This window comes from Cupressus sempervirens, chromosome 5 (assembly GCF_028749045.1).
Source record: "Cupressus sempervirens isolate cs-2001-9-10 chromosome 5, ASM2874904v1, whole genome shotgun sequence".
NCBI classification, from domain to species: Eukaryota; Viridiplantae; Streptophyta; class Pinopsida; order Cupressales; family Cupressaceae; genus Cupressus; species Cupressus sempervirens.
The window spans coordinates 420,856,850-420,881,311 of record NC_143122.1 but is presented as its reverse complement, the minus strand read 5'-3'; the positions used below and the strand labels follow the sequence as shown (position 1 = coordinate 420,881,311).

Below are 24,462 nucleotides of genomic sequence, written 5' to 3'. Positions count from 1 at the left end.
GGATAATATGCTTTACTATTAGTGTTTGTCAAGTTGAGTCATTCTAATGGCTGCACGTAGATTAAATAAAAAAGCTTGGCTGATTTGGTTCAGAAAAAAATGGTAGCTGGGCAGATTTGATTTCGGAATATTTTTAAAATTCAATTAAACATTAAACAATTAGCCAAACTTGTTCATATAGTTTTCCCTAATGGAGATTTTTGTTTGTTGTTGGGTGCAGTTAAAGCCCTTGACAAAATTAGAAAGAGTCTGGGAGACTCTTTTGGAAACCTAAATAGCTGGAATCATGGTGATCCATGTAACTCAAAGTGGACAGGAGTTATCTGCCATGACAATGCAAGTTCTGATGGATATTTTCACGTAATGCAGCTGTATGTCTACTAATACATAACAAGTTATAGATTTGAGTGCCTCAAATTGGAGTTTTTTACTTTTGCACGTAGTTTCTTATGATATGCTAAAAGCAGTAATTGCTTTTAAAATCCAAATGGTTTCTTTTCTTACAGCTCCAGTAGCTCATAGGATCTTTGAACTTCAAGAACAACTATTCAAATTTTATCGTACTGACTAACACTAAAAGTATGTTGACCATACGCCTCCTCAAAAAATGAGGATTCTTCGGAAGTGTCAACATTGACATTAGGTTGTTTTGGTTCCACATTCTATATCTTTGTTTTTCCTTCATTGTAGTAGTTTGTTTTTGCAAATTTGAGTGCAAGTTAGAAGTATAAACTAACTCTGCTTTTTTTTCAGTATTGATTTCTACAAGTTAACAAACAACAGTATAACAGCAACAATAAAACATAACAATTTTAAAATGATGGTGGAGGATGCATCCTATCTTTGACTCCCATGTAGCCCTCATCAGGTAGACCCTGTCACTTCACAAAAGAACTCCCTGATGACTTGTCAAGGCAGATGTCTCTCTCTGTTATCCAATATAGCCTCAGTAATCAACTCCAACTTCTCCTCATCATCTACGCGTAGCAAAATAGGAGATGGGAAAACATGACCTCCTAACGCTTTCTTGAGGCATGATACATGGAACACATTATGCGCGGTGTTGTCCACTGGCAAGTCAAACTCATAAGCCACCTCGCCTACTCCCCTAGTAACACACAAGGGTCCATAATAATGAGGCTGAGCATCTTAGCTCCACTATTCCAGATAGCTGACTGCTTGCAATGCTGCAACATCAGATATACCATATCACCAACCTAGAAAGAGTGAGCAACTCTCCACTGGTCAGCCTACTACTTCTACTAACGACCCTTATCAGGACCTCACATAAATTATTTAAATTCCTCGTAACAAACTCTTTTTCAGACCAAATTCATATATCTCATTTTCTCCCATTTAATTTGTGCTTATTTCATTTTTTTTGCTGCTATGATTACTTTCTTTAATCCTTAGTACTTTAATTAGAAACCTCTTGATGCCTCTCCTAATTTATAGTGACGGGGTATATATAGTTGTTGAACAGCTTTCCAATTTATGATGTTGGCCCATGGGTGCGGATAATGAATTATTGAATATAATTATTGTTAATATATATACAATAGGTAAACAGTATTATTATTATCTTGAATAAAATATAAATTAATAATTGGACATAAGTTAAAAATAATTAGATGTTTCTATTAACTTATTTAATTTCATATATATAAATTATATTACATATATTAATTTCATACATATGAATAATGATATTTTGATTATATAGTAATTATATCCTAATCATATTATTATATCATGTTATATTATTACTATATATATACTTAATATTTTAACCATTTATAACCACTAGTTTCATTGGGGGAGGGTTCATGACAGCCCTTTGAATTTGTCTTTCAAAATCCTCATGATATCTTGACATCCAGCAATAAATCACCCACATTGGGCAGCCTACTGTCACTAAACAACAAACACATGAAATTTGGAGGATCATGGCCATACAGGGCTTTGAAAGAAGTCATTTGAATAGATAAATGGTGACTAGAATTATACTAAGTTGCCGATTCGGGTTCGGGGTTCGGTTCGTGGATTCAAGCAATTTTTTATTTCCCCATTTGGGTTCGTGGGTGGGTTCGTGAGTATATATATATATATATATATATACAAACACATTCACACAAGAGAAACATGCATGGTTGCAAAACAAAGTCATTTCACAATATGAACAATTGTTGCTTGATCATTGATCAATGCCAAATGCCAAAGGGTTTCGGGTCCCTTCAAAACCTGTTTTTACCTGAATCTAAAAGCATTAGATACTCGCTCATTAATCTATCTTCATGATTGTAAAGAAAATTATGCATTGAATTACTAAATTGCAAAACATAGACTAGTTCATCAAATAATACATTGAATTACTAAATTGCAAAAGAAAGACTAGTTCATCAAGTAATAAAGATTGAAACATGATGATAGATGACAAGTTTTTAGTAGTTTATCAATAATCATAGTATCAAATGCCCTTCAAGGGTCAAATGGATCATCACAAAATGAGGGATCAATGGCTGCATCCCCAACTACAACTATATCTAGATCTTCATCATTGGAACCCAAACTGGTTCCACTAGTCCCATATGCTGCTATATCATCGTCCTCCTCCTTGACATAAGGGACTAGATGAGTGAAATGTTTTTTATTAAGTTCCTTTGAGAGTTGCATAAGAAAACAATTAAAAAAATACACTCTAATGTTTTTTTAGCCTTGGGTTCGTTGTGGGTTCATCTGGGTTCGCTTCAGCAAGGACCCAGACGAATCCACAGTCAAAACTAAGGACCCTGCCCGAACCCGAACCAAACCCAGGGACGAATCCAGACCCGTACGGACCCGACCCGAATCTGGGCAGCAGGGGACAAATCCGGCAACTAAGGAATTATAGCATTACTCACATAAATATATCCATTTCAGTGAAGTTCGCTGCTGTGTTGATACATAATTCCAAAGACAGCTCTTCACCCACTTATTAACGATCACATTCTAGCCATCAATCTGAGGGTGGTAACTAGTGCTTGGAGTCAACTCTGTTCCACACAACCCGAATGAGTTCTGTGAGAAGTGACTCATAAATCGGTTACTGCACTCATTCACAATACTCCAAGGTAAACCATGCAACCTAAAAATCTCTTGGAAGAATAACTCAACTGCCAGTGCTGCTAAAAAAAGTAGTGGTGATAGGGAAAAAGTGTCCATATTTGGTGAGGCGATCCACTGGTACAAATATGCAATCCCTGCCTTGGGCTTTTGATAATCCCACAATGAAGTCCATATATAAGCATTTCCACTTCCTCTTAGGAATGGGAAGACACTGCAGTATACAAGCTAGATAAGCATGCTCTTATTTGCTCTACTAACAAACATAACACGTTCTAACATTCTGTTGCACGTCTGCCTTTAGGCCCTTCCATGTGATTCTCTCCTAAATCTATTTGTCTGTCTTAAAGAACCTAGGATGTCTAATCATGAAAGGACCATAGCACAATTTGTCTCACACATGATCCTGGGACCAATAAAATCCTCCCCTTGTAAATGATCATCTCATTTACAAGGGTATACCTGCTGTCCTGTGTAGTACATCAACAATACCAGATGCCTATTAATCCCTGACATACTCAACAATAATCAAGTGTCTTCAATCCTCAGATATCTCAGTCATAGCACCTAAGTGAAGTCTCCGTGAGAATGCATCAGCAACTATGTTTTGTGTACCCTTGACATATGAAATGTCAAAATCATAAAATTGAAGCTTGTTGACCCACTTCTTGTAACAAACACTTTTCTTGGGTCTTAACTAACAACTAACATATCAAAGAAATATAGTTATTACTTCATTTTCATAGGAAGATAGTTATATCAGTTACATTCATGGGAATGAGATTAACGGTTACAATCAGTTAAACGGAAATTTCATAACTAACAATTGAAAACACCATCAATGAATTTACTATGGAATTTAAAATCTACATACCATGGAATTTGAAACTGAAATCAATCTAGGGATGCTTCTGCAACACCCAGGTTAGTCCACAAATACCACTTATGATCAAATGATGATTACCATCCAATACCATTATATCAAAACCAAAAGATGATTACCATCAAATGGCACTATATCAATATCAAATGACGATTACCATCAAATACCACTATATCAATTAGGCATCACATACCACTGTATTAATTAGGGCATCAATTACTATTAGATCATTTAGTGTATCAAATACCACTGTATCACTAGGGGTGTCAAATACCATTGTATCATTTAGGGCATCAGATACCACTGTATCATTTAGGACATTAGATACCATTGTATCATTTGGGGCGTCAGATACCTTTGTTTCATTCCTTTTCTTCCTATTGCTAACTGTGACAATAACATAAGATCAGAAGATATGCTTATAATCATTATTCTTATAAATGAAAGACTGAAATAACAATCCTATAGATATATTCCATATTTAGTTGGAAGATCATCCGATCTAACTGGTTACCAATTACATTGACAAGAAAGATTGCTTACATCAAAGGAGATATCTAAATTCAACGATAAAAATTAATCCATCATATCTTCTACGTGTATAAATATCATAAAAGTAAAAAATACCTGTTACCAATAAATGTTTGAATGGTCATCTTTATTTGATGCATGTCTTGACATCTTGTGGAGAGGGGAAACATTGTCAGGGGCTTAACCTCCCAACCACGGGCCTCAAACTCATCCCCACACTTTCTCTAACCAGAAAGGCCTCCCTACCTGGAATAGACATGGAACACCTTGTCAGCCACTGAGCATCCTGGTACACTTAATCACACCACTCGACTTGAGAACAGAGAATGTATTGGACATGCATGGGCTATCAAATGATTCCTTTTAGATTAATAAATAATTGTTATGTCACATCTGAATTATGTTTTCATGTTAATGCAGATTCCTTTATCTCACCTCTTCACCCTTTTCCTTGGCTATATAGCTGGGTGAGTTCCAGGTGATTAAATCTTAGAGCAACCAACGCTTTCTGTTGACCTCAATTGATATAAGAATATTATATGTTTCCAGCTCATCATAATCTGTGATTTTGAGAAATGTAATCTTTAAGACTTGCAGGATAAAAAATCATTTGATTCTAACTTTCAATGGTATAAATAAAATATGATAGCATGTCATGGATACTTGGATTTTATTTATCATAAACAACTCTATCTTAGAAATGGTCTATCTGATGATCTTTAAGCAAATGATTTGCATTATGATACAAGACTATATCTTATCATTATAGTAAATTAGAATGCAGCGATATCTGATAATAAAAAATATATTGTAAAGCTTGGAATATAAACATAACTTGGTTAAATATGGAAATAGAATGGTGTCTTGCTGGACGCTATTAATCAGCCCCACTCTTCACGGAAGAAATGCAAACTCCAGTGTGATTAACAATCATGTCTTTAGTAAATTGTCAATGGCAATTTGTGGAAGAAAATATACAATGGATAACAATGGTAAATTTCAGAGATATCATACTATATCTGTAGAGGTATCCGAAATATAGGAAGAAGACGAGTGCCAAAAAGAGGAAGTCGGATGGTATGGAGAAGAAATCGAGTGCAATAAAAAGAAGTCACGTGATGAGTTATATTGTCTTCCGACTCACTTGGTTCTATAATATAAGAGGTATTTGGAAGTCTCTTTGGCTTCCAAGAAGCCGTAACCTACCAAGAAGAGACTTGGCTCTTGATTGTCAATAAAATATGGCAATGTTCATTTCGGGTTTCAAGTAAAGAATTGAATAAATAAGAAAAAGAATTTGAAAGGTTATAAATCAAAAGAATAATATAAACATATTTATTTACTTACACAAATATATTTTATTAAGATGACACACATTAAATGTTTATCCAAGGTCGTACCTTTTTAATTATGTATATCTAAATACATGTTTCATCTTGGAGGATTTATTTTATCTTCTTGTACACGCATTTAAATGTACGTATTAAATAGATAAAATCTTGCATAAAAATAATACTATGATGTCACCTTTAATAAATAATGATGTGGCAGAAAAGTCAACCAAAAGCCATTTGAGGTACGCATTAATTAAGTTAAAAAGATTAATATTTATTTAATAGCTCATGCATGTCCATTAATTGTATCCTATTATGTAGTCGCTAGGTCTTCAACCATGGTGATTCATGATTCATACCCATTTGCCCAATGATGGTGATGCTCCTGTGCCCAATTATTTTCTGACAATGCTTCCACCCCTTTGATGTGCTCCCTACAAGAAAATTCTCCGCAGTTAAATTATATTACCATAACAAGTTATTAATCATAAATAATCATAACGGATAACCATCTTACCATTTCACGGGATTATAACAAATTTAACTGTTAACTGACTTCATGTGAACCTCAATGACTATATGAACATTTTAAATTGGGATGTAACACTTCTATTGTCTCTCATTGAGATCTCGTTATCCAAGGAATTAACTCAAGCTAATATGGTTAGTTTTGATACAAAACTTACAGCCAACTAAATACTACCTAAACTTGGTCAAAGCATGCACAATTGCCAATATCTCCTTGTCATAAACACTATAAGCTCTCTCATGACTCTTATGATTCTTTCTCTCACAGGTAAACAGATGGCGATTGTGGGAAAGAACGACACCAATGCCCTCACCAAAGACATCACAATGCAACTCAAAAGGCCTCAAGAAATCCAGCAATGCAAGAACTGGGCATGATGTCATGATCTTCTTGAACTTTTCAAAGCAATCCTGTGCTTGAGAGGTCCACTCAAATGCCACCCTTATGGGTCAAATCAGTAAGAGGAGTTGGAACACGTGAGAACATTCCACAAATCTACAGTAGAAAGCACACAGACCAATAAACCCTATAAGTTGTGTCAGGTTCTCTGGAATAGGCCAATCAAATATAGCACGAACCTTATCAGGATCCATGAAAACTACATCGACATTGATAATATGGCCAAGGTAAAGTAACTCTATCATACCCAAGGCATATTTGGACTCCTTGGTATTCAAGGAAACCCTATCCAAAATATCCAACACTATATCCAAATGAGCTATATGCTCATCCCATGTCTTGTTGTAGACAAGAATATCATCAAACAAGACTAGAACAAATCTCCTCAATTGGCTATGGAAGAATTTGTTCATGGTAGACTAGAATGTCATAGGAGCAATAAAAACTTGGAGTGTCCACAGTGACTTTTGAATGCTGCCTTCTCCACATCCTATTTCTGAACTCTAATCTAGTGATAACTAGTTCTTAAATCAATCTTGGAGAAGTAGCATGTCCCTTGTAGCTCATCCATTATCTCATCAATGCAAGGGATAGGATACCGGTTCTTAATTGTCCTCTTATTCAACATTCGGCAATCATTGGACATCCTGAGTGTACCATATTTTTTCTTCACCAAAATAACTGATGAAGCAAAAGGGGACTTACTCAGCCTAATGTGACCCATAATGAGCAACTCCTGAATAGTCTTCCTATCTCATCTTTCCAGCACTTAGGGTGCCGATAAGGAGTAATCATGATGGACTTAGTGCCCTTCTCAAATCAATGATGTCTTATATGCCTCTATCAAGTGGCCTGCTAGGTGGTAAATCACTAAACACTTTGGAATGTTTAGTTCTGAGCAAAGAATATCAGGGCGATAAACTGGTTTCTCTGTCCCATCAAGAATAGTTAACATCCTACACTATGTTACCCTCTCAACTGCATCGTGATCAATGAGATGCTGCATACGAATAAATGAAATCACCTTCAAATTGCTATCCAGGATAACCTTAAGGATATGAGTCTTGTTGGGTGGATATTTGCAACCGATAGTTTTGTGAAAATTCAATTGTAAAATAGGATGACCAGCCACGTCGTATGAGACAGTCTCTCCTACCTTAAAGGGAAGGCTCCCCCTTCTCACCGTTCCTTGGATCAACTCAAGGTAAGCAAGAAGTGAAGAGATTTTGAAAGGGTATAACCAATATTCTTTCCTCTTAACTTTCAGGAAAGAAACCACTTACTTGGAGAGCGAGCAATGGGCAAGATGAAATCTCTAATTGCATTTCTATCTTAAGTTGGAAACGGTTACCAAAACCAACACTAACTCAAAAGCTAGTTGAAAGCATACCGATTTGTCTCTAAGTCTATTTTTAATTAATCTATAAGAATAAGCTTAATTATTGGGGCTCAAAGACTTCCAAAATTAAAGAATTCTAACTATTTTTGTGAAATTAATAAGGTAAAACAAGCCACAGTCAGAGCTCCTAGTCTATGTATTACCACAATCGCTTCTAGTCAAAGGTTCGAATCCAACTATTTCTTAACTCTTTATGCTTAGTTATTTAAACCAAACAACAATAGCATGAATCAAAAAAGACAAACTCAAATTACAATCAAAGCTTCCACTTTGCACTAATCACAATTGCACTCAATCAAAGTTCAACTCCAATTGTTTCTTTGTATTCACTTTTTATCTAAAATAGTACTACACAATCAAAGTTATGCTTGCACAATTTCTTCAGATCTTTCTTGCATACAATAAAGATGATTGTTACAATCAAAGGGCATGCTTTATATAGGCAAAGAAGTTGAGGAAAAAGTGGAGGAAAAAATGAGAGCAACTCAACCAACTTTGATCTGATCAAACTAGGATATAGAAATTATTGGATTACATGTCATAAGTATATGCAATCAAATTACATGTAATTACATCTCATGCAATTCATTTTCTCCAACTACAAACATGAAAACTAAAGAAGGAAGAAGACAAAAGAAAGATGAAACAATCTTAGGGATTGTTCTGAAGGGCCTTATACTTGACGATGCAATCATGCACTCTAGGAAGATCTAAGATTTCCATTGTTTTTGATATAGCTTCAATTCTTAGGTATAGGCAAAGAAGTTGAGGAAAAAGTGGAGGAAAAAATGAGAGCAACTCAACCAACTTTGATCTGATCAAACTAGGATATAGAAATTATTGGATTACATGTCATAAGTATATGGAATCAAGTTACATGTAATTACATCTCATGCAATTCATTCTCTCCAACTACAAACATGAAAACTAAAGAAGGAAGAAGACAGAAGAAAGATGAAACAATCTTAGGGATTGTTCTGAAGGGCCTTATACTTGGCGATGCAATCATGCATTGTAGGAAGATCTAAGATTTCCATTGTCTTTGATATAGCTTCAATTTTGACTGCATTGGCATATGTTGATTTCACAACCTTCTTATTTGGTGAAAGAGAATCCCATAGGCGCTTTGCTACTAATTTGTATGCAACAAACTTGTTCATCTTGTGTGATTCAAATTCTTCAGAATCGAGATCAGCATTGACTCTAACTGTATATTCTGAAGTTATTTCCACCTCTGTGACTAGGTTATCATGTTTGGTATAGATGTTACATCCCATTTATTCCTGATTAGACATGATCTCTGTTTCAATCGATTAATAGCCTTCTAAGGCTTCAATTATTCATTTTTCCCGAGGTGTTCGAGATGTCGTTATTGCATGTTGTGAAGACTGCTGGCAAATGACCTCATTTAGATGAGCAACTTCTTGCTTAAGTTGATTCTTCTTCTCCCACAACTCATGGTTGCTTTTTAACACATTGACAAGTGCATCTGGAGCATCCAGTAGACAACTTAGCTGTGATTGTTTACCAAGTTCAATTTCGTTGAACTTGTAATCAAAATGGTTAAGTTCTTCAGCTGGTTTGTCCACCAAAGGTTCAACAATTTCTGCATACTTAGACTTTCCAAAATCCACCACAATCCTTGAAACAATCTTGTCTTTAAAATATTTAGACTTATTTTTCTTCATAGGAAGGTTATCCAAAGGTACGACAACCTTTCTTCTTTTTATAGTCATTTTACCTAATCATGCAGGCAAACTAAAACCCTCATTTGTAGAAACAGGAACAATGGCCACCATAGACATTGGTCCTGATTGTATTTCTGTTGTGACCGTGCATGCTTTAGTTTGCATAGCTGAATTCATGGGCGCTTGATGAGAAAATTCAGTCATGAACAATTCAAAGCCAACCATTGAGGTATCAAGTTGGGAAACATGACCTTCTACGATAGTTGGGAAATCTTCAAACACATTTCCCAAATTCTCATACTGCTCAGTTGTGACAATAGGAGGGACCGTCCAAGAGATAGGGAGTGTCGACATATTCACTTCTAGAGTAGGGATGATAAGTGTAATAACCATGGAGAATGAATCTGCATCATTATTTCTTTCATCCAAAAAGGGTGTTTCTTGAATAGATGGACCTTGAGTGTTTGTTGGCCGTGGAGGAGAAATGATCATAATCTTTCCTTCCTCTTCATCTTCCTCATCAGACTCTTCTTCATATTCCTCCTTCGATTCTTGAGCCTGCACATGCGCTTGAGAAGATTCTTGAATTGATTTTGATCCCTTTCTGCCCTTAAGCTTGAACTTGAAAGATTTAGCCGAAACTGAGGAAGATGCACCATCTTTGCTTTAAATATCTCTACTTGAGTTGTCCTTCCAACTGGTCCAAAATGATCACAATCTACCCCGAGCTTTGGATATACTCTCTCGAGGCAATTAATTTTCAGCCACTTGTTAGTATTAGCTAACATGGATTGAAATCTATCAAAGATAGAAGCACTTTCTTTCTGTTGCCACTGTATGGGAAAAGGACACTGTTTGTCAAATCAAACTGACGATATTCTGGATCAAGCATGTTTTCATTATCCTTAACTTGAAAATTGGGTGGGATTTCAATCATGTTAAGATCAATGATTTGTTGTAATTTGAGCTTGCAATAATCCATCTTCATGATATCCAACTTTGTACGTAAGTCAATCCATATGTCTTCTATGCGATGAACATGGGTGAATGCTCTTTTGATTTTTGAATGCATTCCTCAGTAATCAAAATCAAACCCAGCTTTGAACTTCTTCAATGTGTTAGCTGAAGTTCTACTTCCATAGCTTTTGCCTTGTAGATTGAATTGATCATATATTGACCAATTAGCAAGGGCTTAGCTCTCGTGATATCGATCTTGGCCTGTGTTGAGTATTCTGATATGTTTGCACCTCCATGAGATGTCTACCTAACTCCATCAAAATGATTTTATCAGTAGCATATCTTGGCAAGGTATATGGTTCTCCTTTGAAATAACCAACTCTGAAATAAGTGAAGGTTGCAGGAAGCTGCAAAAAGATGCAACCATATTGATTTACCCTATTTCAAGCTTCATCAGATACTCTCCTGAATACGAACTGTTTATCAACAGACACCTGAAATGTCCAAAAAAATGCATCTTAGACTCTCCTAAAGTGATATTTTCTTTGTGTCAATGTGATTCGATCATAATAGTTCCAAAGTGGAACTTGAAGTCAATCTCCTTTTGTTAAAAGTCCTAAGAATGATCCCATAGATGCAACAATGTAACCCAGGTATGAGTTCATGTAGCATGGTGCTGATGTTCCCACATTGAGCAATTGTTCGCATAGTGTTGTACTGAGAAGCTCTCCCTAGAAGATGGGTTCTTCATTATCAAAGATTTGAAAGATGAAATTTTACATCCAAGGCTCAAAGTAACTAGACTCTTTGAGGCCACATACTCTACTAAGAAGAGTAATTAAATCCTTACATTCTGGCTTGAACTTAGATTTGTGAATTGTTTTGGGCCATCTTGTAAAGTTATTTCTTCTAACATCCAACCAATATGCATTCATATACCTTTAATAATCTGATTTCTTCTCATCCATAACTCCAAAGACATTTGTTTTGACAGATCTACACACTTTGCACTCTGAGGAACTCAGAAGTTCTATTCAACAACCTCTGGATCCAAGTTGATGATGACTTTACCATCTATGTCCTTGATTGTTTTGGTCTTCCTAAGATGAATTTTGGTTCAAGGGTGGCCATAGGGAAAGCATGCACCAAATGAATGTTACTTCTCTTCATGCACCTCATCTCTCTGTTTGAAGGAACTTCAACCCTTTGCAAGAAATCAGCCATGTTAGCTTGTCCAATCTTTGTGTTAGTTGATCCAGAGGAGATGAGACATGAGATGCAGTTGCATGAGCTAACTCCTTACTTCATCTTTCCTTTGGACTTCGTAGATGCGGGCATGTCTTGTGCCGCAACATGGAAGTTCCAAAGGGTGAATACATCATCGGAAGATATGGACTACATGAGGATATTGGCAAATATGGATCTCGGAAGAACAATGTGTTTAGGGTATTGATTAAATACTCATGGAACTTATGCAAGCAATTGAATGAAATGGATAGTACATGCAGAGGGCGAAAATGAGACTTAGGAAGATGGAATGCATGTGGGTAAGGATGAGCTTTATGTAAATGCTTCAAGAATATAAGCTAAATGCATGGAGATATGTGCAAATGATGACTTTGGTATTTAAAGAGTGACCTTTTACCACAATCAGGTTTTCTAGAAGTAATTACATGTAAAGTGGTTTACATGCAATCATGACTTGATTTAAACATGTAATTAGGTTTGGAGGATGCATTTATATGTGAATATGGAGATGGGTTTGTATGTAAATGCGTATGAAGGATGAGATTGCATGTTGATGTGATGGAGGATGGAATTTCATGTAAATGAAATTGAATGTATTTGCATATATTGGAAAATGGATGCAATGTGCTTTAGCATGTGTTGGTGGAATATGAAATGATGTGATGTACTTGCATGAAAAGGTGAAAAGTGGAATGTAGAAGAACGCTCTTGTATTCTTGGGAAAGAATTTAGCCTTTTCAAAAGAGGAAAACAAGAAAACAAGCAAACAACAAAGAAAACTATGCACAAAACAAAAACATACCTTTGGTTTTTGACTCAAACATGACAAATACCAAGTTGCTTTCCTATGCAATTTTGAATTTGGAATTTGGAGAAATCCCAAGCACTTAAAAATGAAAGTTTTCATCTTATTTAAAGATAATTTGCAAAATACATGGCATATCTTTGGACAAATGTAAAAGGATGAACCAAAATATGCAATAAAATATCAATTGTTTGAAAACTTCAACTTATTTGGAGATCAAAGAGCCACATGTGGAGGATTGATAGGTTAGAATGATTGACTTTTCTCCAAATTCGAATTTCCAACAATTCTCTTGACCTTTTTAATGCTTGCAAATGATGGATTTGAATGAGCAATACATGAGTCGTTTTTGAATATAGATGCCAAAAACGTGTTCTTCAAATCCCAAATATACAAAAAGTTTTCAAAGTATTCATGTATTTAGACATTCTTGATAAAAAAGTGGTTTCCAAATGTCATGCATGACATGAAACATCTTTTGCAAGGGAATGCAAAAATGTGACCTCCAATAGCAAAAACATAAATGAAAACTAAAAAATGTCCCCTGATAAAAAAAACGTGAGCTAGAAATGGATGTTTATGGTGTGGACTAGAAATGCATAAAAATGAACAATTTTGCAAGAAAAACCAATGCCAAATGCATGAGAATGAATCAATTTGTAATATCCCTTGCCCAGATTGACTAATTTTAGCTTAAGGAATATTGTCAAACACTTGTATGCTGCCTTTCTCTTTTTTGAATTTTTTGTGTTTTAGTTTGTTTGATATAGTTTGAATGATGCTAAGAAATTTAGAATGTTTGCAAATGATATTTCAATGCCTCTTACAATGAACTAATATCCAAGTGCAGTTTTTTTTTGGTGTTTTTTTAATGCATATACATGGAAACTAGATATGGAATGCATACCTACATCTAGCTGATATTTTGACAAACAATTGGCATACAACTATTATGCTGATCATATATGCTATTAGATGGACATTTTGTCAAACAAATAGTATGCAACATATATCTCCTTTATTGAATTCATTCCCATGTACAATGTTGCTATGAGTTTGCTAAAACAAATGGGCTTACAATAATGACTACAACAATGCCAAAATCTGATTCTAAATTAACACTTACAACAACAAAATTATATGCCTAAAATTACAATCCTAACTACTAATAGTTGCAAGAGGAACTTGATACTAGTGATGCCCAAGAATGTAGATGAAAGTTGCAACGGAATCAAGCATAAATAGTGTCGCGTGACACTGTTCATGTGTACTGTAGCAGCCAACAATTAATGCATTCTCCAATTTAAGCACAAATAGAACTCCAGAATGAAGCTTTCCTGAATGCTAAATTCAGTGGATATTTCACCACCTCAAATGGTTGCAACACTGAAGAATTGACGCTCTCCAATGGTTAACTGAAATCATAAATCCTTAGTTTCTTCTCCCAAGTTCATATCAAATGCAATTCACAATAATCGGATGCTTAACAATGAAGCTCTCACCTTTATTTATTATTTTCCTTCACCCTTCTAGAAGGAAATAAAATATTATTTAATTGCACTCTCTAGAAGCTTCCCCCTTTCCAAGGCAATAATTAGTTGTACTTCTAGAAAATGTACCCTCTACAAGCTTCCCCCTTTCCAATACAATAATTAGTTGTGCTTGTAGAAAATTAAATTAATTAAATATAAAGTCACATTTTAATTTTAATTTATTTAATAACTTTATAAGAAATTAATTTAATCAATTTCTCCTTATTTCTCCAGTTAACCTTTGGAGAATGTAAAGGCTAAGAACTCCACTGAGATGCTAAAAAGACGGGGACATTACACAATTTGCAAAAATGCCCTTCCCTAGATAGATTTCATGTCTTGGAATGGATAAATCTGGACATTCTTACCAAAAATGTGCCCTTGTTGGTCAAGAACATGGGCGTTTTTGTTCTTGGAGGCAAAATCGTGGTCTCAAATGACAAATGCATGAGTTACAATGCCAAATTGCGTTCTCTTGGAGAGTTTGCATATTTTAAAATGCATATATATAGAGACAAGAGGCAAATCACACTCTCTTGGAGGTTTTACATGTTTTAAATGCATATAAGTGTCAAACAATGCAAATCACACTCTCAATGCTTCATTATATGTTTTAAAATTATGCCTTTGGAGGTTGAGAGAACAAATCACTCTCTGGGCCCAAACACATGTATCTCATTTGCATGTAAATGAAAAGGAGTACAAATCACACTCTCCAACCCCTTTTGCATGTTTTTAAAATATGCAATTGACAATTTTGGCCTTGAAAGAAAAATTGTGGACTCCAAATGCATTTAAATGTGGCACTTGACATGTAAAAGACCATGTTCATGAAAATCACACTCTTGGAGGCCTATTACATGTTTTAAAAACTTGTCTCAAGTGTTTATAAGTGTCTTTCTAATGCAAATTGCAAATGAATTGAAAGTTAAAATTGCATGACTTAAGTGATCAATTAAGCACATGTTTAATTGATTTTTGAAGAAATATCACTTAATTGGGTCGAAAATAACATTTACACTATATAGTTAATATATTATATGCAAATATTATTCAAAAATCAATATTTAACTTAGATGTTTTGAAATAAAACATAAAACAACTCAAAAATAAATTATAGTAATAAAGTCACTTAAGTGAAAAATTAAAAAGCAACTCAACATGAAAATATAACATAAAGTGCTCTATAGTCACTTAAGTGATACAATAACTAAAAAACAAAGCATAAAGTGAATTTATGTTATATTTTTCAAAAAGTGAATGTCAACATTAAAATATAACATAATATTTTAAATATGCAATTGCATTGGAGAGTCCACATTTTGGGCACTTAAATGGTCATCTTTTGATTGCCAAGTCGGATTAAGCCCTAAGATATACCAAATTGAAGGAAAAACCGAAAGAAATGGTTTGAACAGAACCAAAATAGCAAAAGTAAACAAACACACACTCAAAAACGCGAAGAAAGACGGTGAAGGCTTCAAAAGTCAAGCATAGGCTTAAGAAAATGAAAAACGAAAAGCACTAGATGAAAGTAGTAAAAGAGTTCATTATGTGAATCTTGGTTGATTGATTGATCAATGTTAGCCAATTAAATACTGAACTAATCTTAGAGGAATGAAAAACTAAGTTGAAAACGTTTTGTACTGTTACCTGTATTTTGTGGTGATAAATTGTAGGACAACAACTGACTCTATCTGGGGAATGTTACTCATTTTTTCTTGGAAACAAAGAGTGACATAGAATCTAGTTCTCTAAGTGCCTTGATCCACTTCAGTGGGTTATAGAGTCAGGTGACTACTAAAAAAAAAACTAAAAACAAAGACCCTAAGACTCTAAAAACATAACACTATGTACAAGGGGTACTTATCTAATAATTACTAGAAGTAATGTTTTAGATATTGTAATGTTTTTGTTCTCTTATGCCTCTTAGGAATCTAGATGATGGAACGATTGTGGAGGCCTTACGGTCTGAATGGGAATTGTACGTTCAGTGTAGGATACCATACGACTAGGTGTGCCAGGCTAGAATGTCGTATGGTCAGAACAGTAGGCCGTATGGTTAGAAAAAGAGACTGTACGGTGAGTTGTTGGGTGTGTGGAAGTGTACAGAAGGATGTCGTACGGTAGTCACCGGAGGCTGTACGGTGTTGGGTTAGTGAGGGTACGATGGGCATGGAATAGATAGGAGTGGTTGTAGGTTGGCCTTGGTAGGTGAAGAGCATGGCAAGAGGGATGGAGTGGTGCAGGCTACGCGATGAGTGAATCAATAATAAGTACTTGCCAATAATGATAACACAAATCATATAATTATGCAATCAACATGAAATGAGAAATTAGTACTCGCATATACTAGAAGTTATAGTCCCTATCATAAAATATAATTGCATACAAAGATGGTGCTCCAGATGTGCTAGACCCGAAGTGAAGTAATACATAGACGAAATAGGGTGAGGGTTGAATCCCACCGAGACCGGACTAGCCAAGTAGGGAAGATCTTTCACTTCCGAAATGGTGAACAAGAGAAAACTCCAATAGGAATTCATAGTACAAAGAAATAATCCAAATCACATACTATCTACTTCCTACATGCCGTGCTTAAATACCCTTCGGAGAAATTTTTCGAGGGTTTACAAAGATAGCCGACAGCCACTCCTACGAAAACAATTAATAAAAAATGGGTCCAAGATATTCTAAATCGGCTCATAAATAAAGGTTTGATTAATTATTTATTTCATGACGGGAACATTGAAGTCCTCCCTACCCCAATTTTTCTTGTCCTCAAGCAAATGCAATGCCAGATGCTGTAGAATGTATTCACCTTCCCAAGTCTCATCGTCCAACGGAAAATGTTTTCAGCGTACCAAGTATTCCCTCAGGGTACGGTTCCACAGAGTCTTCTCACGTACATCGATGATCTCAGTCGGTTCCAATACAAGCTTCCCTTCGTCATTGAGTAGTGGAAGATTTGTAGTTACTGTGATGTTCTATCCCACAGTTTTCTTCAGGCAAGAGACATGGAAGACGTTATGGATGTGGCTCCCTTTTGGAAGTTCTAGTTCATAGGTAACTTCACCGATGCGGCGAGCTAGGCGATAAGGATGATAAAAACGTGGCTTCAATTTTTCTTTCCCTTTTGCCTTAAATGAGGATTGCCTGTATGGCTAGTGTCTAAGATCAAGTCTCCCACTTCGAAACTTCTCTCGATTTGGTGTTTGTTAGCATACATCTTTTGTTGATTCTGCGCCCTTTGTAAGTTCTTCAAGAATCTCAAGATGTCTTATTCTTCCTAAAGGTAGTCCCTCACCCAAGGTGCACGGCTGTCACCTAGCACCATGTCAATAAATGACAGGGTTTCATATCCGTATAGTGCTTTGAAGTGTGCTAATTCAATGGATATGTGATAAGTGGTATTATAACAATATTCCCCTAGATGCATCCATTTGACCCATACCTGTTGTTGTGCTGAAACGTAATTCTAGAGGTAGCCTTCTAGCCACTTGTTCACAATCTCTGTCTATTCGCCTGTTTGGGGGTGGTAGCTAGTACTTGGCGACAATTCTGTTCTTGTCAATTGAAACAATTCTATTCAATGAATAATCCATGCAGACGAAAAACTTCTCCGATAAATAAGTCTGCTGCTTGCGCTGCTTGAAAGTTTGCTACTTGCGCTGCTTGAAAGTCTGAGGGGATGGCGAAGAAGTGTGCATGCTTCGTCAGTCTGTCCACCACCAAAAAGATACAATCCTTCCCATTTACTTTAGGAACTCCGATGATGAAGTCCATAGAGATGTTTTCCCACTTTCATCCTGGTATAGGCAAGGGTTGTAGTAGTCCAATAGGTAAAGTATGTTCAGATTTGTTTTGCTGACGGACTGTGCGTTCCTGTACATATTGCAATACATCTTTAAATCCGTTCCATGAAAACCTCTCCCTGATTTGTCTATAGGTTTTGAGAAACCTTGGGTGTCTGGCCAAGGGTGAGTCATGTATTTCCTTCAGGATGTTCTGCTTCAATTTGGATTCAGGCATCAAGTATATTCGATCCTTGTAGCAAATGATTTCATTCGCCACCTTGTAACAGTCATCCTATGTGTCGCCGTCCATTAGCTTACATGTAAATGTGTTTTTGGAATATTCTACCAACAAGTGTGCTTTCTAGTCGGCTGAGATCTGAGATAGTAAATAGATAGCAGGTTTTATTGACATGGCATCTACAACCACATTGTTCTTCCCCTTCACATATTCAATGTTGAAATCAAAAGCCTGAATCTTACCCATTTTTTTTGCCTTTCATTTAGATCCCATTACTCCAAAAAAATCTCAAACTATTAAAATCGGTACCTACCAGATACTGCTGGTGGAATTTGGTTAGGGCATGCACAATGACCAACATCTCTTTGTCCTAAATGGAATATAGATGCTCTGCTTGTGTAAGCTTTTGACTTTCATAGGCTATAGGGTGTCTATCTTGCATTAATACCATGCTAATTCCCTCTCTGGATGCATCACACTCTAGAATGAATGGTTGTGTGAAATCCGGTAAGGCGAGAACCAGACAAGTGCTCATTGCTTCTTTTAACTTATCAAAAGTGCATTGCGCTCTTTCATTCCACTGGAAGGAGCCTTTTCTTAGTCAGATCTGTTAATGATGTGTTGAGCTGAGAGAAACTATTTACAAACCTCTGGTAGTAACTGCATAGTCATAAGAACCCTTGCAACTCAAAGAGCGATTTTGGTGTGGGCCAATCTAGGATAGATTGAATCTTCTCTTGGTGGACGTGTACTTCATATTTACTGACGTATCCTAGGTATAATATTTCTGTCATTCCGAATTCAAACTTGGATTGCTTGGCGAATAGGGATTGGGCCTTCATGATCCCTAGGACTTCATTTAAGTGTTACAGGTGTTCTTTCCAAGTTTCCCTATAAATAAGGATGTCATCAAAGAATACCAACAAGTATTTACACAGTTATTTGTTGAAGATGCGATTTATGCAAGACTAAAAAGTAGCTGGTGCATTCGTTAATCCGAACGACATGACCAAGAACTCATAATGTCCGTAGTGACATTGGAAGGCCGTCTTCTCCACATCTTCCTGCATGCGAATCTGATGTTATTCGGAATAGAGGTCTATTTTAGAAAAATAAACTGCACCATGTAGCTCATCCAATAGTTCATCGATCCTGGGAATAGGGTATCTATTTTTTATCATTTTCTTATTTAGCACACGGTAGTCCACACACATGTGCATCATCCCATCCTTCTTTTTTATTAATACCACTAATGATGCAAAAGGGCTAGAGTTGGGATGGATCCATCCTTTCTCAAGTAGCTCCTGAATCGTCTTCTCGATCTCATCTTTGAATTTTTTAGGATGACGGTATGGCATGGTGATAACTGGTTTGGCGCCAGCTTCCAACTCGATGATATGTTCAAACCCACGATGGGGGGTATGTTGGGAGGAATGTCTATAAAAACTTCATTATAGGTACTCAAGGTATTTTGAAGATCATCATCCTGGTGGGGTGTTTGTTGTCCTTTTATAGGTTCTGTCGAAATGAAACAATACCCAGCCCATGCAATATCATCATGTCAAAAGATTGCCTCCATCCGCTGTACTGAAACTTCCTATGGTCCCTCATTGGCCATCCCATGTAGAACAACCTTTTTCCCATCGACAACAAAAGTGAAGTCCATCCGTTTGAAGTTTTGAGTGTATTCATCAAGTGTCTCCATCCACTGTATACCCTGAATAATCTCCATATCATCTAGGTCCATTATAAAGAAATCCTCCGTCATAGTGTGGTTAGCCATGGTGATACTCAGTTGGGGAACAAGGTGTGTACAAGGCAAAAGTGTCCCTCCAACGACCTTGATTTGAAATCTTGTGTGCGTCTCAGTAGGTAGACCCCTTCTTTTCACCAAAGATGAGTTTATGAAGTTTAGAGTGGCTCTGCTATCGAGCATTACAATGACCCTCTGTCCTTGAAGGGTTCTCCGAACACGAAATACTATACATCTCGGGCTCTCGACTAAGGCGATGGTTCCTCTATGCCATACTAGTGCGGTAATTCTCTTTGTATGATTTAGATTAACCATTTTGGAGTCCTTTTGGGGCTGGTTGTCTTCTGTGGATAGATCCTGCAAATCGTCCTCATCATTGGATACAACTTCAATGTAGTGTATTTTTCCTTTTCCGAGGCATTTGTGCCCATGTTCCCAGGGTCCCTTGCAATTGAAACATAATTTCTTCCTTCAGAGCTCTTGTCTGGTAGCTTTGTCCAACGAAGGCTTCTTTGGCAGAGGTTTATTATCTTTGTCCCTTGGAAATACTAGCGGTTTGGTGTGTGAGTAACCTCTAGAGGATGATGTCGATGATGATGCCATTCTTCACGCCTTTTTAATAGCCTCCAAAAGGGTGGTAGGATTGAAACCTTTTACCCAACCCCTCAGAGGTTCCGTTAGTCCATCCATGAAGAGCACTATCTGTCTCCTTTCAGAAATGTCTGTGACCAAGAGTTTTTGAAATTCTGTGATGTACTGGTCCACCAATCCAATTTGCCTTAGTTATGCCAACTCTTTGAAATTAAGTGTCAGAACTTTACCATCAAATCGATCTATTAATCATTCAGTGAATTCCGCATAAGTGTTTACTTGGTCATGCCCCAGAGTGATAGTGCCATGATGCCACCATTCATGCGCCACTCCCTCCTAGTGAAGTGTTGCAAATTTGATTGCTTCTTTTGGCAATGGAGTAAGTTGAAAGTAAGTATCGACCTTCATCACTCATGCTTGGGTAGATATGGATCCAGATCTGTCAAATGGTGAGAGATTTACCTTACTCAGCTTTCTTCTAAAGTCATCGTTAAAATATCCTTGGTTTCTGACTCCAGAATATCTCATTCTCAATTTTGCGTAATCTTTGTAGGATATATCATCCTCCAAACTTGCATTCTTCCAGTCTTCTCTCAATTGTTCTGGAACTTTCTCAAAGGTTGTCTACTTTCCTCCATTTGGTACCTCCTTTCGTTGAGGGAAAAATGACATGGAAGGTCGAGAGTGTGCTGGATGAGGATTTTTCTTACTCGACATTGAGTTCGCATTGTGACCATTTTGTTCACTGAATATTTTATTGTCTGCCAATTTCCTGAGAGTTTCTTAAATAAGTTGTTGAGTATCAATATGCGCCTAATTCCTCGAAAGATCTCTTAGTAGTGCCATAAGTTTTGTAGCAATGGGTTCTTGTTCCAGCATTCTATCAACTGAATGGGATCTTCTTCTCTTCCGGCTATAAACTCTCATTCACTGTTGATAGGATGGCAGGATTGTTGGCTCTGATACCATTGTAATGTTCTTGTTCCCTTACACCTCTCAGGAAGCTAGATGATGGAATGATTGTGGAGGCCATACAGTCTAAATGGGAACTATATGGCCAATGTAGGATATCGTACAATACAATAGGTCGTACTGTCAGGGTAATAGGCCATATGGTCAGAACAAGAGACTGTACAATGAGCTGTTGGGTGTGTGGAAGTGTACAGAAGGATGTCGTATGGTAGTCACAAGAGGTCGTACAGTGGAGGCCATATGCTATTAGGTTGGTGAGGTGTATGGTGGGGATGGAATAGACAGTAGCGATTGTAGGGTGGCCTTGGTAGGTGAAGAGCGTGGCGAGAGGGATGGAGTGGTGCAAGCTATGCGAAGAGTGAATCAATAATAAGTACTTGCCAATAATGATAAAGCAAATCATATAATTTTGCAATCAACACAAAATGAGAAATTAGTACTCACATATATCAGAAGTTGTAGTTCCGATCATAAAATATAATTGCATACAAAGATGGTGCTCTAGATGTGTGAGACCCGAAGCGAAGTAATACACAAACAAAATAGGGTGAGGTTTGAATCCCATCGAAACGAGACTAGCCAAGTAGGGAAGCTTTCACTTCCGAAATGGCGAACAATACATAACTCCAGCAGGAACTCAGAGTACAAAGAAATAATCCAAATCACATACCAACTACTTCCTACATGTCGTGCTTAAATACCCTTTGGAGAAACTTCCCGAGGGTTTACAAAGATAGCCGACGACACCTCCTACGGAAACAGTTCAATAAAAAATGGGTCCGAGATATACTAAATCGGCCCATAAACAAAGGTTTGATTAATTATTTATTTCATGACAGGAACATTACAGATGTTGCCCATTGCAAGGCAATGGCATTGGTGTTCCATCACGATATGCAAGCCAAAAACTATTTTTGCTTGCAATTTGGTAAATTGTGAAAAGTTGTGTTCCATCACAATATGCAAGCTAAAAACTATTTTTGCATGCAATTTGGTGAATTGTGAAAGGTCCTCGCCATAGAGAATCAAATTTTCCATGCATTCCTTGTGGTCATTTCCTTTTGTCCTAGAGTGAGACAAGATCACCAATTTGAAATTCTTTGTACTTGACCTTTTAAATTTTTTTTTTTGACTTCTTGTTGGTGAGCAACAAGTTTATCTAATTGTTAAAGAAACATAACTCTCTTATCCAGAGCATCTGAATAAGTTTCATCTTCGATGGCCTGTATCAAATCAAGAGTGGGAAGCTCTAAAGTTATTGGAATCAGAACATTGATCTCATATAGAAACTGAAGAGGTGATATTCCAATTTTCCTCTTTGGAGTAATTCTATCAGCCCACAAAGGATTGAACAATGCCTTGTGCCAGGTTCTTTGATTTGATTCAATTAGTTTCATCATGATAGTCACTATATTCTTGTTGCTTGATTCTACTCGACCATTAACTTGTGGGTAATAGTCTGATGCATGTGCTAGAGTTATCCCATGATTGAAACAAAACTTAGTCACTTCCTTGGAAGAGAAAGCAACTACATTATATGTGACAGCTTTATTCGGAACACCAAAACGTGAAATGATGTTCTACTTCAAGAAATCACAAATTATTTCTGATGTAGAGCCTTTTACAGGAATTGCTTCTACCCACTTGGTAAAGTAGTCTGTTGTTGCTAGGATGTGAGTATGACTCTTGCTTGAGGGTGGATTGATACTACCAATGAAATCGATTCCCCATTGCTGAAATGGTTCTTCGATCACCACTGGCTTCATTGGAAAAGCATCAAGCTTTTGTTTACCTACGAATTGTTAACACAATTCACATTTTCTCATCCACTAATATGCATCTTGAAAAATTGTGGGCCAATAGTATTGTGCTCTCAGAATTTTATGTGCAGTGACAGGTGTTGAAAAATATCCACCACAAGCCTGATTACGAAATGATCCAGAATCTGCACCTGTTGGCTTTTGTCCACACATTGGAGAAAAGTTTCATCCATTTCACGCTTGTAGAGACCATTCTCCCATAAGATGGAGCTAGAAGCTTTCCACTTGAGAGTCCTTTGTTCCTTGTATGTCAAACGTGAGGGACATTTTCCATGACTTAAATAGTATGCCATATTAGAGTAGTAGTCATCTGTAGTGTTGACAAACAAAATAGTAGGAAGAGAAGAGGAAGTCTCATCTTCCACTTGCAAAAGTTCATTTTCAGCCATAAGCTAATAGAGTCCTTTTCCGTGAACTAGCTTGGTCGGTCGTATCTCCATATCATATTCCTGGATCTTGGCAATCCGGTTTCCTTTTTTCGTACCAAACTCTTGTTGTGTCAAGATGGTCTTGATAGTAGTATCTAGAGCTAGAGCTATGATATGAGAGTTCAATAAGTAGAATTTGAAATGCTTCACTGCTTTGACAACAACATAAGCATGCTTCACCATCTATCTGTATTTCAATACATGAGCCTTTGAAGGGAAACTCATGTATGAAAATAGGTGATTCAATGCCTTCATCGTTTTTCTGCATCATGATAGCAGACAAAATATGCTCATAAGCATAACTATACATGACAAATCTTTTCATGTAATTAGGAAATACTAGCACGAGTGTGTATGCTATTGCATTTTTGGTTTCTGTGAATGCATTCCTCCCTTCATGATTCCAGTGAAAAGCATCTTTCCCTTTCATCATATTAACAATGTGGCGAGTCTTTT

At 36.6% G+C, this 24,462-nt stretch overlaps 1 protein-coding gene across 9 annotated transcripts in view; it reads left to right on the top strand.

Annotated features, from left to right (window-relative positions):
- LOC149556577 (putative LRR receptor-like serine/threonine-protein kinase At1g06840) overlaps positions 1-24,462 on the top strand; it is a 345,044-nt gene that overhangs the window by 1,252 nt on the left and 319,330 nt on the right. For 6 of the 9 annotated variants that reach the window (XM_089830949.1, XM_089830947.1, XM_089830945.1 and 3 more), the window contains one exon: positions 221-371. In XM_089830949.1, coding sequence (XP_089687075.1) covers positions 221-371 — 151 coding nt within the window. The remainder of the gene's footprint in view (positions 1-220; positions 372-24,462) is intronic. The other 3 variants (XM_089830951.1, XM_089830952.1, XM_089830950.1) reach the window with 1 other exon arrangement.